At 49.4% G+C, this 13,358-nt stretch overlaps 1 protein-coding gene across 1 annotated transcript in view; it reads left to right on the top strand.

Moving 5' to 3' along the window:
- The window catches only part of pleca (plectin a), a gene marked incomplete in the record, with an annotated part of 79,068 nt that extends 66,491 nt beyond the window's left edge, over nucleotides 1-12,577 (top strand). Inside the window, 3 exon segments of the mRNA XM_014024786.1 lie at nucleotides 218-3,565; nucleotides 4,875-11,758; nucleotides 11,841-12,577. Of these exon segments, the coding sequence (XP_013880240.1) occupies nucleotides 218-3,565; nucleotides 4,875-11,099 (9,573 nt within the window).
- Nucleotides 12,578-13,358: the final 781 nt, after the last annotated feature.

Below are 13,358 nucleotides of genomic sequence, written 5' to 3'. Positions count from 1 at the left end.
ATTATTATTATTAAGTGCTGAACTGAAATGTTTCACCTGCATGAAGATGAAGAGTCGTCCTGTTCTGTTTTCAGTGTTTGTGTTTCATACGTGACGTAAACATGACAAACATTTCCCAACATGATTTTCCTTCTTTTTAAAATAAACGGCTCAGCTCCGTCACATCCTGCTGTGCTAACCGTTGACCCTCCTCTTCCTCTTCCTGTTCGTCCAACAGAAAGCTTCAGAGAAGCTGAAGGAAGAGGAGAGGAGGAGGCTGGCTGAGGTCCAGGCTGAGTTAGACCAGCAGAAGCAGCTGGCTGAAGCTCAGGCCCAGGCTGTGGCCAAAGTCCAACAAGAAGCTCTGCAGCTGAAGCTGAAGATGAAGGAGGAGGCCAACAGGAGGCAGGACGTGGCCGCCGACTCCGAGAAGCAGAAACAGAACATCCAACAGGAGCTGCAGCATCTGAGGAGTCTGTCTGAGCAGGAGATCACCTCCAAGAGCCAGCAGCTGGAGGAGGCGCTGCTCAGCAGGACCAAGATCGAGGAGGAGATCCACATCATCCGCCTGCAGCTGGAGACCACCGTCAAGCAGAAAGCCACGGCCGAAGGAGAGCTCCAGAAGCTCCGAGACCGGGCCTCCGAGGCCGAGAAGCTCCGGAAGGCTGCTCAGGACGAGGCCGAAAGGCTCCGCAAACAGGTGTCCGAGGAGGCACAGAGGAAGAGGAGCGCCGAGGACGAGCTGAAGCGTAAATCTGACGCTGAGAAGGAGGCCGCCAGGCAGAAGCAGAAAGCCCTGGACGAGCTGCAGAAGTTCAAGATGCAAGCTGAAGAAGCGGAGCGGCGCATGAAGCAGGCCGAGGAGGAGAAGCTGAGGCAGATCAGGGTGGTGGAGGAGGTGGCCCAGCAGACCGCCGCCTCCCAGCTGCAGAGCACAGCCTCCATGTTCACAGAGAAGACCAGCGAGCTGGAGGAGTCCCTGAGGAGGCAACAAGGAGCCGTCCTGCAGCTGCAGGARGAGGCCGAGCACCTCCGCAGGCAGCAGGAGGAGGCGCACAGAGCCAGGCAGCAGGCAGAGCAGGAGCTGGAAACATGGAGGCAGAAGGCCAACGAGGCGCTGCGCCTCCGGCTGCAGGCGGAGGAGGAGGCTCAGAGGAGGACYCAGGCTCAGGAGGACGCGGAGCGGCAGAAGCTGGAGGCAGAGCGAGAGGCTCAGAGCCGGGCCAAGGCTGCGGAGGCCGCGCTGCAGCAGAGGGACCACGCAGACACGCAGCTGCAGCAGCAGAGGCAGCTGGCAGAAGGCATCGCTCAGCAGAAGCTGTCCGCAGAGCAGGACTGCATCCGCCTGAAGGCCCGCTCCGAGCACGCCGAGCAGCAGAGGAGCCTGCTGGAGAGCGAGCTGCAGCGCCTGAAGAACGAGGCGGCGGCGGCCGAGGAGCAGAGGAGGCAGCTGGAGGAGGAGCTGACCAGGCTGCGAGGCGAGATGGACGCTCTGCTGCAGGTGAAGCTCCAAACCGAGAAGGAGACGCTGTCGAAAACAGAGAAGAGTAAGCAGCTGCTGGAGGCCGAGGCGCTGAAGATGAAGCAGCTGGCGGACGAAGCTGCTCGCCTCCGATCTGTGGCCGAGGAGGCCAAGAAGCTTCGGCAGGAGGCGCAGGCCGAGGCGGCGCAGCAACGAGCCGAGGCCGAGCGGATCCTGAAGGAGAAGCTGGCTGCCATCGACGAGGCCACGCGAGTCAAAACCCAGGCGGAGATCGCCCTGAAGGCTACAGAGGCCGAGAACGAGCGGCTGAAGAGGAGGGCGGAGGAGGAGGCCTATCAGAGGAAGCTCCTGGAGGAGCAGGCTGCTCAGCACAAACAGGAGATCACTGAGAAGGTCACCCAGCTGACGAGCTCCTCCCACTCAGAGCTGGAGAGGCAGAGGAGCATCGTGGAGGACACGCTGAGGCAGAGGAGGCTGGTGGAGGAGGAGATCCACATCATCAGGATCAACTTTGAGAAAGCCTCCAAGGAGAAAACGGAGCTGGAGCTGGAGCTGACGAAGCTGAAGGAGCTCGCAGACGAGACGCAGAGGAGYAAACTGAAGGCTGAGGAGGAGGCCGAGAAGCTGAAGAAGCTGGCTGCAGAGGAGGAGAAGAAGAGGAGGGAGGCCGAGGAGAAGCTGAAGAGGATGGCAGCAGCCGAGGAGGAGGCGGCTCGGCAGCAGAGAGCTGCTCAGGAGGAGGTGCAGCGCCTCAAACAGAGAGCTGAGGAGGCCAACAAGCAGAGGGCGCAGGCGGAGGAGCAGGTGGAGCGGCAGGTGCTCCTGGCCCAGCAGGCCGTGCAGAAATGCAGCGCTGCAGAGCAGAGAGCTCAGAACGTCCTCAGCAAGAACCAGGAGGACGCCTCTGCTCAGGAGAAGATGAAGGAGGAGTTTGAACATGCCAAGCTGCTGGCTGAGACTGCAGAGGAGGCCAGGAGCAGGGCAGAGCAGGAGGCCGCCTCGCTCCGTCACAAAGCAGAGGAGGCGCAGAAACAGAAAGCAGCTGCAGAGGAGGAGGCAGCGAGGCAGGCCCGAGCTCTGAGCCACGCAGAGAAGCTGAGGAAGGAGGCAGAGGAGGAGGCCGCCCGCGGAGCTGCAGCCGAGCAGGAGGCGCTGAAGCTGAAGCAGCAGGCCGACGCAGACATGGCCAAACACAAGGAGCAGGCAGAGGAGGCGCTGAAGCAGAGGTGTCAGGTGGAGCAGGAGCTGAAGCTCATCAAGCTGCAGCTGGAGCAAAGCGACGAGCAGAAGGACGTCCTGAACGCTGAGCTGCACAGGCTCAAACAGGAAGCTGACGACGCCGTCAGGCAGAGGGCGCTGGTGGAGGAGGAGCTGGCAGGAGTCCGGGCCCARATGGACCAGCTCCTCCAGATCAAACTGAAGATCGAGGAGGAGAACCGGCTCCTCATGCAGAAGGACAAAGATGGCACGCAGAAGCTGCTGCAGGAAGAGGCCGACAAGATGAAGAACCTGGCGGCAGAAGCTGCTCGGCTCTCCGTGGAGGCTGAGGAGGCGGCGAGGCAGAGGCAGAGCGCCGAGGAGGAGCTGAGCCGGCAGCGAGCGCTGGCTGAGAACATGCTGAAGGAGAAGATGCAGGCCATCCAGGAGGCCTCCAAGCTGAAGGCTGAAGCTGAGGAGCTGCAGAAACTCAAGGAGCAGGCTCAGCAGAAGGCCCAGCAGCTGCAGGAGGACAAACAGCAGATCCAGCAGCGTCTCCAGAAGGAGACGGAGGACTTCCACAAGTCTCTGGACGCAGAGAAGAAGAGGCAGCAGCAGGTTGCAGCTGAGGCCGAGAAGCTGAAGCTCAGGGTGAAAGAGCTGAGCGAYGCTCAGGCCAAGGCTGAGGAGGAGGTCCAGAAGTTCAGGAAACAAGCTGACGAAGCTAAAACTCGTCTGCAGGACTCTGAGGAACAAGTGAGGCAGAGCGCGCTGCAGAAACTGGAGACTCAGAGGCTGCAGAGCAGCAGAGAGGCTGATGAGTTGAAGAAATCCATCTGTGAGCTGGAGACAGAGAGAGAGAAGCTGAAGAAAGAAGCAGAGGAGCTTCAGAAAAACACCCAGCAGGTCTGTAGCTCCGCTGTTAAAGAGCTGTAACATTAGACTTTATTTAATAAACGTTTATTTAACTGTAAAATAAAGACTGTAAAAATACTGTAGGATGTTCAGTTTTGTAAATTAAAAAAAAAATACATTTTAACACGGACGGAGCCATTTCATTTCCACACAAAGCATTCTGGGTAAATGATGACTTTTAGAATTGATTTAAGATTTTGTTTTTAGTTTTTAAATGTCTAAATGGTTTGGCACCTTATTATCTCACTGAGCTTTTACAGCCTCACATTCCAAACAGACCCTGAGATCTGTAAATCAAAAGCTTTTAGTTGTTCCCAGGTCTSGGCTTGTGACCAGGGGAGACAGAGCCTTTTCAGYTGCAGGACCTCGGCTCTGGAACAATCTCCCACTGTCTGTGAGGTCTGCTGGGTCTCTGAATGAGTTTAAGTCTCTGTTAAAAACTCATCTGTTTAAACAGGCTGAAGAGTCTGAAGAGCAGGATCATTAGGCCAGCCTTTGTTTTGTTTSRTTTYATTGTTCATTTTATTACTGTACTTTGTTCATTGTTTTTATTTTATGCGCTCCTGTACAGCACTTTGGTTTTTATTGTGCTTTATAAATAAACGATGATGACGATGATGATGACGTGGATAGGTCCTCGGTGCGAGGCTGCTAGCGAGCTATATCCACCCTGAAGGTTAATCTTGGACAATATCTGATGATCGACTCTTTTAAATGAAACCAGAGAGCGTTGACAGAGAGGAGAAGGTAGAAATGACTCAGCCTGGAACTGAAAATATGGATGGAGGACAACAGTTTAGCTTGTTTGACACGCTAGCACCGAGCTAATACATATAAGGAAATATAACATCGGTGCTAGCACAAAGGCTAACAAGCTAACCTGTTGTCCTCCATCCATGTTTTCAGTTCCAGGCTGAGTCATTTCTACCTTCTCCTCTCTGTCAACGCTCTCTGGTTTCATTTAAAAGAGTCGATCATCAGATATTGTCCAAGATTAACCTTCAGGGTGGATATAGCTCGCTAGCAGCCTCGCACCGAGGACCTATCCACGTCATCATTTACCCAGAATGCTTTGTGTGCAAATAAAATGGCTCCGTCCGTGTTAAAATATATTTTTTTTATTTACAAAACTGAACATCCTACAGTATTTTTACAGTCTTTATTTTACTGTTAAAATATATGTTTATCAAATAAAGTCTAATGTTACAACTAATCAGGGATCCCTTCAAAGAACCCAGGAGTRTTCAAGTATCCATCAGGTAACTTGTGATGTTTTACTGACTCTTTGTTGCTTTCACAGATGGCCAGTGCCCAGCAGGAGCAGATCGAGCAGCAGAAGGTCATCCTGCAGCAGTCGTTCCTCACTGAGAAGGAGCTGTTGCTGAAAAGAGAAAAGGCTGTGGAAGATGAGAAGAAGAAGCTGGAGAAGCAGTTCAAGGAGGAAGTGAAGAAGGCYAAAGCTCTTGAAGATGAACAGGAGCGTCAGCGCGCTCTGATGGAGGAGGAGAGGAAGAAGCTGCAGGCCATCCTGGAGGAGGCTGTGAGGAAACAGAGGGAGGCCGAGGCGGAGGTGAAGAACAAGCAGAAGGAAATGGAAGCTCTGGAGAAGAAGAAACCCGAACAGGAAAAACTCCTGGAAGAGGAGAACAAGAAGCTCAGGGAGAAACTGCAGACTCTCCAAGGTGCTCCTAAAGAAGGCGTGTCCAAAACGAAGGAGATGGAAGTTCAAACAGAGAAGGTTCCTGAAGAGCAGCTGGTTAGCATGGCAGCGGCGGGGACAACCAAGAAAGCGTTTAACGGCTCTGTGGAGGTGGACGCATCGAAGAAGGATGGAGAAGCTCGGTTAGCGTTCGATGGAATCAGAGAGAAAGTTCCTGCTGGAAGGCTTCACGACATCGGAGTCCTGAGCAAGAAGGACATGGACAAACTGAAGAAGGGCAAAGTCTCAGTCCAAGACCTGGAAAAGACCGACAAGGTCAGGTCGTGTCTCAAGGGCCAGAGCTGTGTGGGCGGGATCTTAACTCCATCCAGAGAGAAGATGAGCATTTATCAGGCCATGACGGAGAACAAGATCACTCCCAGCTCTGCAGCCATGCTCCTGGAGGCTCAGGCAGCCTCCGGCTTCATCGTTGATCCAATAAACAACAAGCTTCTCTCTGTGGATGAAGCTGTCAAGGAAGAACTAATTGGTCCAGAGCTTCATGACAAGATGCTGTCTGCTGAACGAGCAGTCACTGGATTTAAAGATCCATACACTGGAGCTAAAATCTCCCTGTTCGAGGCCATGAAGAAGGGTCTTATTGACAAAGAACAAGCCACCAAGTTCCTGGATGTACAGCTGGCGACCGGGGGCATCGTTGACCCCATCAACAGTCACAGGGTGCCCCTGCAGACTGCCTACAAGCAGGGTCAGTTTGATGCAGACATGAACAAGAAACTCATCGATCCCAGTGATGACTGCAAGTCATTCCTGGACCCCAGCACTCAGGAGCAACTCACCTACAAACAGTTAGTGGAGAAATGCAGCAAAGATCCAGAGAGCGGTCTGCTGATGTTACCAGTGTCAGAGCAAGCTGCTCAGGGTGAGAGGACCTACACCGACGAAGAGACCAAAGAGTTGTTCAGTACATCACACCTCCACGTCCCGTTTGGAAAGTTCAAAGGAAAAACCGTCACTATTTGGGAGGTCATAAACTCCGAGTATTTTACTGAGGACCAGAGAAGAGAACTGATCCGTCAGTACAAGTCTGGCAAGATCACCGTGGAGAAGATCATCAAAATTGTCATCACTGTTGTGGAAGATAAAGACAAGGACAGTGGAAGTGTGTTCAGTGGTTTGAGGGCTCCGGTCTCTGCCAGTGAACTGTTGGAGTCTAAGATTATAAACAAGGATCTGTTCAACAAACTAAGTAACGGTAAGATCTCGGTTCAAGAGGTTTCTGCCATGGACCTGGTGAAGAAGGCTTTACAAGGAACACCCAGCATTGCTGGACTGTTGAATGAACCAACCAAGGAGAAAGTGCCTTTCTATCAAGCCATGAAAAAGGACCTGCTCTCTCCAGAGACAGCTGTGAATCTCCTTGAAGCTCAAGCAGCGACAGGGTTTATGATCGATCCAGTGAAAAATGAGAGGATGCCTGTTGATGAAGCCGTTAAAGCGGGTCTCGTTGGTCCAGAGCTGCACGAACGCCTCCTGTCAGCAGAGAGAGCTGTCAGCGGCTTCAAAGATCCGTACACCGGCAAAACTGTGTCTGTTTTTGAAGCCATGGGCAAAGGCCTTGTAAAGAAAGATCAGGGCATCCGTCTGCTACAAGCACAACTTTCAACAGGTGGAGTTGTTGATCCGATTAAAAGCTACCGAGTCCCACATGAGGTCGCCTGCAAGCGTGGATATTTTGATGAAGAAACTGGTAAAACCTTGAACCAAAAYACAGATGAGATTAAAGTATTTTATGATCCCAACTCACAGGAGGATGCAACTTACTCACAGCTCATGAATAAATGTGTCACAGACAAAGAAACTGGACTTCCACTGCTTCCCCTCTCAAAGAAGGCAAAAGAAGACAAACAGATCACGGAGGTCAAAACAAAAGAAGCCCTGAGTGAAGCAACCATGGAAATGGAGCACGGCCCATTCAAAGGGAGAAAAGTCCCAATTTGGGAGATCATAAACTCTGAATACATCACAGAGGAACAAAGAATAGAGCTGATCCGTCAGTACCGGATGGGACTGGTAACAATTGAGAAGCTGATAAAGATTGTAATAACGACAGTTGTTGAAAAGGAGGATAAAACAAAGACAGAACCTTGTTTTGAAGGCCTCCGAGCACCGGTCCCTGCCAGCTCGCTGCTTGATTCCGGCATCATTGACAAGGCTACATTCGAGCAAGTCATGCAGAATAAAAAGACGCCCAAAGAAGTCGGTCAAACTGATAAAGTCAGGAAGTACCTGCAAGGCACAGACTGCATCGATGGCATCACCATGGCAGATAAAGATGAAAAGTTCAGCATTTATCAGGCAATGAAAAAGCACCTTCTGCAATATAACACTGGACTGGCTCTTCTTGAGGCTCAAGCTGGGACTGGAGGTATAACAGATCCAGTTAAAAACCTGAAGTACTCTGTGGAYGATGCTGTGAAGGTTGGAGTTGTTGGCCCAGAGCTTCACGAAAGGCTTCTTTCAGCAGAAAAAGCCGCGACTGGATACAAGGATCCATACACAGGCAATAAAATATCTCTTTTCCAAGCCATGAAGAAGGAGCTTGTGCTGAGGGAGCACGCTATTCCTATTTTAGAAGCTCAGTTTGCAACAGGAGGCATCGTTGATCCAGTCAGTAGCCATCGTGTTCCCAACGATGTGGCCATTCAGCGTGGCTGTTTCAGTAAAGAAATGTTAAAGTCTTTCAATGAACCAACAGGCGATGTTAAAGGCTTCACCGACCCCAACACCAACAAAAGTGTGACTTATCGCCAGCTCCTGGAGAAATGCACTAGAGACCCCACCTCAGGYCTGTGCTACCTGAGTCTATCGAAGACTGAAGCTCCTGCACCGGCTGAGAAATCCTACGAGTATACGGAGGAGCAAGCCAAAACAGACCTAGCTAATACTCAAATCGAGATCCCACACAAGAGCTTTGAAGGAAAGGCTTTGACTATCTGGGAGGTGATGAACTCAAACATGCTTCCAGAAGAAGAGAGGCGCCGCCTCATGGAACAGTACCGCATGGGTCAAATCACAAAGGAGAGAATGATAATCATCATTATTGAAATCATCGAACAACGAGAGACTCTCATTTCTGAGCAGGGCCTGTCGTGTGATGTGATTAGACGCAGAATTACGATCGAGGAGCTGTACAGTGCTCGAATCATTGATTTGAACACATACAATCTCCTGAAGCAAGAAAAGATGAGCATTCGTGAGGTGATGGAAATGCCGTCAGTGAAGCAGTACCTCTTTGGTACTGGATGCATTGCTGGGATTATGTCCGACAGTCCTCCCAGGATCAGCATTTACCAGGCCATGAAGAACGGACAGATTAAGCCTGAAGTYGCTCTGAAACTTCTCGAAGCCCAAGCAGCTACAGGATTCATGATTGACCCAGTGAGAGATCAGCTTCTAACAGTTGATGAAGCTGTACGTAAAGGTCTTGTTGGCCCTGAACTCCATGACAAACTTCTCTCAGCTGAGCGAGCAGTGACCGGTTACAAGGATCCATACAGTGGAAAGGTCATTTCCCTCTTCCAAGCAATGAAAAAAGACCTGATTCCTGAAGATTACGCCTTACGGCTACTGGAGGCCCAGAATGCCACCGGAGGACTGATGGATCCTGAATACTACTTCCATCTGCCTGTAGATGTCGCCATGCAGAGAGGATACATCAATAAGGAGACACTTGACAGAATAACTGAACCTACTTTAGACGTGCGAGGTTACATTGATCCAACAACTGATGAAAACCAGTCCTATGCACAACTACTGAAAAGATGCAGAGCTGACAAAGAAAGTGGTTTGAAGTTGCTTTCACTGGCAGACAGAAGACTTCTCTTTAAGGGTCTCAGAAAACAAATCACCATAGATGAACTGCTCCGCTCTCAGATTATCGACCAAAAGACCTACAACGAGCTCACCGAGGGTGTTGTTACAGTAGAGGAGGTCAGCAGAAACGTCAAGAAGTACCTCGAGGGCACCAGCTGCATCGCTGGTGTGTACGTAGAATCCAGCAAAGACCGTCTGTCAATTTACCAAGCAATGAAGAAGAACATGATCAGACCAGGAACTGCCTTTGAGCTTCTTGAGGCTCAAGCAGCTACAGGGTATGTGATCGATCCCATCAAGAACCTGAAACTGAACGTCATCGAAGCTGTTAAAATGGCTGTTGTTGGCCAAGAGTTTAAGGACAAACTCCTCTCAGCTGAACGAGCTGTCACAGGCTACAAGGACCCTTATTCTGGCAAGGTCATCTCTCTTTTCCAGGCTATGAAGAAAGGACTGATTCTCAAAGACCACGGTATCCGTCTGCTGGAGGCTCAAATTGCCACGGGGGGAATCATTGATCCAGAAGAGAGTCACCGTTTGCCTGTTGAAACGGCGTATGAACGTGGCCTTTTTGATGAGGAAATGAACGAGATTCTCACTGACCCCTCCGATGACACAAAAGGTTTCTTTGACCCCAACACWGAGGAAAATCTGACCTACCTGCAGCTGATGGAGAGATGCATGACGGACCCAGAGACCGGCCTTCGCCTCCTGCTGCTGAAAGAAAAGAAACGAGAGAGGAAGACGTCCTCCAAGTCTTCAGTTCGCAAACGACGGGTCGTCATCGTGGACCCAGAGTCTGGCAAAGAGATGTCGGTTTATGAAGCGTATCAGAAGGGTCTGATTGACCACCAGACCTATCTGGAGCTGGCAGAGCAGGAGTGTGAATGGGAGGAGATCACAATCACATCATCTGATGGAGTCGTGAAGTCCATGATCATTGACAGGAGGTCAGGCCGGCAGTACGATATTGATGATGCAATCTCCAGAGGCCTGATTGATAAGTCAGCACTGGATCAGTACMGATCTGGAACCTTATCCATTACGGAGTTTGCTGATATGCTGTCTGGAAACATGAGCGGTAACAGATCCCGTTCTTCCTCCTTCGGCTCCTCTTCCTCCTACCAGTCGTCCTCCTACCCCATGAGCCCAGTACCTACTATCAAAACACCAGCAACAACCTGGAATGACCCAACAGAGGAAACTGGACCTGTGGCTGGAATCTTAGACACAGAGACACTGGAGAAGGTTTCAGTCACTGAGGCCATTCATAGAAATCTTGTGGACAATATAACGGGTCAAAGATTGCTGGAAGCCCAGGCCTGCACTGGAGGCATCATCGACCCAAACACCGGGGAGAAGTTCTCTGTTGCCGATGCTCTGAACAAAGGACTTGTGGATAAAATCATGGTAGACCGCATCAATTTAGCCCAGAAGGCGTACAATGGATTTGAAGATCCCAGAACTAAAACCAAAATGTCTGCAGCCCAAGCTCTGAAGAAAGGATGGCTTTATTACGAAGCTGGGCAGCGATTCCTTGAGGTCCAGTATCTCACCGGTGGCTTGATTGAACCCGACTCTACCAGCAGAGTCTCTATAGATGAGGCCGTGAAGAAGGGCACCTTAGATGCACGCACGGCCCAGAAGTTACGAGACGTTAGCGCTTATTCAAAGTACCTCACCTGTCCGAAAACTAAACTCAAGATCTCCTACAAAGATGCCATGGAAAGGAGCATGACAGAGGAGGGAACCGGTCTGAGACTACTTGAAGCATCCTCTCAGTCCAGTAAAGGTCTTTACAGTCCCTACAGCATCAGCGGTTCTGGCTCTGCAACCGGGTCACGCTCCGGATCAAGGACTGGTTCCAGATCTGGCTCCAGGAGGGGCAGCTTTGATGCCACAGGGTCGAGCCTCACTACAACCACCTTCTCGTCTTCCTCCTACAGTTCTTCCTCCTACGGTTCTCCGAGCTACAGCCGGAGGTACTGAAGGTCGACGTGCTTTAAAACGCTCACCAGATGCCTCAATCTCTGTGGAATAAAGACCATCTGTATGCTGTTCTGCACGAGGTTGTTACAACACTTTAAACATTTAATTTTTTTACAATTGTAATCCATTTGCTGTTTGTGTATTTTATCCTTTAAGGCCCGTGTATGTGGCCTCCTCAGATTCACGGTCATTCTGTAAGCAGTTTGTTCCATGAATCTAAAACATCTTCTTCTGCTTGACTCTTCGATTGTTAAACTTTAGGAAAAGCATTTAGTCTTCCACTAACACACATCCGTTTCCCTAAAATACTGTGTTGGACTGATAGAGAACCAAATTGGATGTACAAACTTAAACTTCTGTACATGTGTATATTTCTGATTTATTAGTATAAGTAGTTCTCTGCAGAGCAGAATATGGAGTCAAATGAAGAGAAATAATGAGAATCTGCTGAATGAATGCAAAGCTTCAAGATCTTTCCTCGGCTGGGACACATCTGTAAACACAACGAAGCAGCTCCATCTCCAAAAAATCCATCACAAATCAGGAACAAAGCCCGCTGAGAGGAACTTAGAGATGATTGAGAATAAAACCTGCATCTGACAGATCTGGATTTGGAAGACCACCATGTTAACCCCTGCTTGTTCCAGACACGTTGACAGGTTCGTAAAAAGAACCGAGGTTTTGCTTTAGTCCATGACTGGATTATTGTGATCTAATGTTTCTGTTTCGTGTCGTCTCCAGGTTTTTGCTCAGACATCTGCAGTTCGTGGGTTTTAATCTGACTCGGACCACCACTGGGATCACTGAATCACAGTCCTCTCTGCTCCAGGCGTGGGCCGGTATCATGTTAGCTTGTTGCAAACATAGGTAGGAAATAAAAATACGCTCTGGCTTTATCTGGCTTTAGACATTTAAACCATTAGAACATATAAACATTAACACGTGACGTTTTAACTCTGTGGTGTGTTGAAAACAGGAACCGGCCCATGGCTGAGCTGCTTGGTTTGTTTTTAACCCATGACGCATGACTTAAACATTAGCCTTAAAGTTTTATCAAGAAAACCTTTTTACTGTCAGACGACAAATGAACACCGTCCATTGTTCCTTATATGTACTGTACTGATCATTAACTCTGTTTCTGTTGGTAAAAATCATGACTGAACGTTTGTGAGAAGAATCTTTAAGCTTTGCTCCACCAGTATTTCTATTTCCCCAACACGTACGTACTTCTCTGTAAAGCAGCATATTACCGTTTTATTTTCATATGATATATTTTTGCTTTGCATGTTTTTACTAACAAATGAAAGATGCAAACATTGAAATACTTGTATTCTTTGACTTTTGGTTTGTTTTTATGTTTTAAAAGGTTTGAAGGATGTATTTTAGCCTCGTCTCAAGTGGTGTATTTATAATAAAAGAAGGCGACATGGAATTTTAATGTAACATCGTACACGATGTAAATAAACAGAAAAAATGCTCTTGCTTGTTTTTATTGATCACAGTGGTCTTTGTTAATGTTGGAGGAAATTATGTCAAAGTTTAATATCTGTGACCCATCACATCGAAACGAGGATTAAGTCCAAAAGTGGGATGTGGAGAAATGGGCAGATGTAGGGTTTTGATTTAAACGTGTTCAAATGTTGCATTTTGTCAAAATGTAATGAATTAATGCCTTTTCAATGTTTCATTTTAATGAACTGTCTGAAATATAATCCTAAAATTTTTTGAAGCCTTTTTTGAGCAGTAGCAACAAAAAAACTTATTTTTAAGGAAAAATACCTAAAAATTTTGAATTTTTCCCAGTGAGTTAGCAATGTTTTGGTTTCTTTCCAACTGGGAAATCTCAATATTCAAATATAATTTGAGGTTTCCTCTTTATAAGGACATCAGAAATTCAAAATGTCAAAATTTAAAATGACAGAGGTCATCAAGGTTCGCTTCGGGACAGCGGTGGTCACACCGGGTCAACAGAACCACCATGTCCGGTCCTTCCCCGGTACCGCCATCACGGCCTCGTCGTCCGGGTTAAAGGTCACGGTCAGAGCTGCCCGTTCCTCCGGTGCCTCTGCTGGAAGTGTCAGCTGCAGACCCAGAAGAACCGGACCAGAACCGGAAACCCTGAGAGACCCGGAGCTGCCAGGGGAGACCACTGGGCTCCTGTGGAGGACGGGATCTGACCCGGACCTGTTGGTCTGACCCAGGAGGAGGAGGGGATCCGAGCCGGACCTGGACCCGGTGGTCTGACCCAGGAGGAGGAGG

This window comes from Austrofundulus limnaeus, unplaced genomic scaffold (assembly GCF_001266775.1).
Source record: "Austrofundulus limnaeus strain Quisiro unplaced genomic scaffold, Austrofundulus_limnaeus-1.0 Scaffold440, whole genome shotgun sequence".
Taxonomy (NCBI): domain Eukaryota; kingdom Metazoa; phylum Chordata; class Actinopteri; order Cyprinodontiformes; family Rivulidae; genus Austrofundulus; species Austrofundulus limnaeus.
This window is presented reverse-complemented; position numbering and strand designations above follow the sequence as displayed.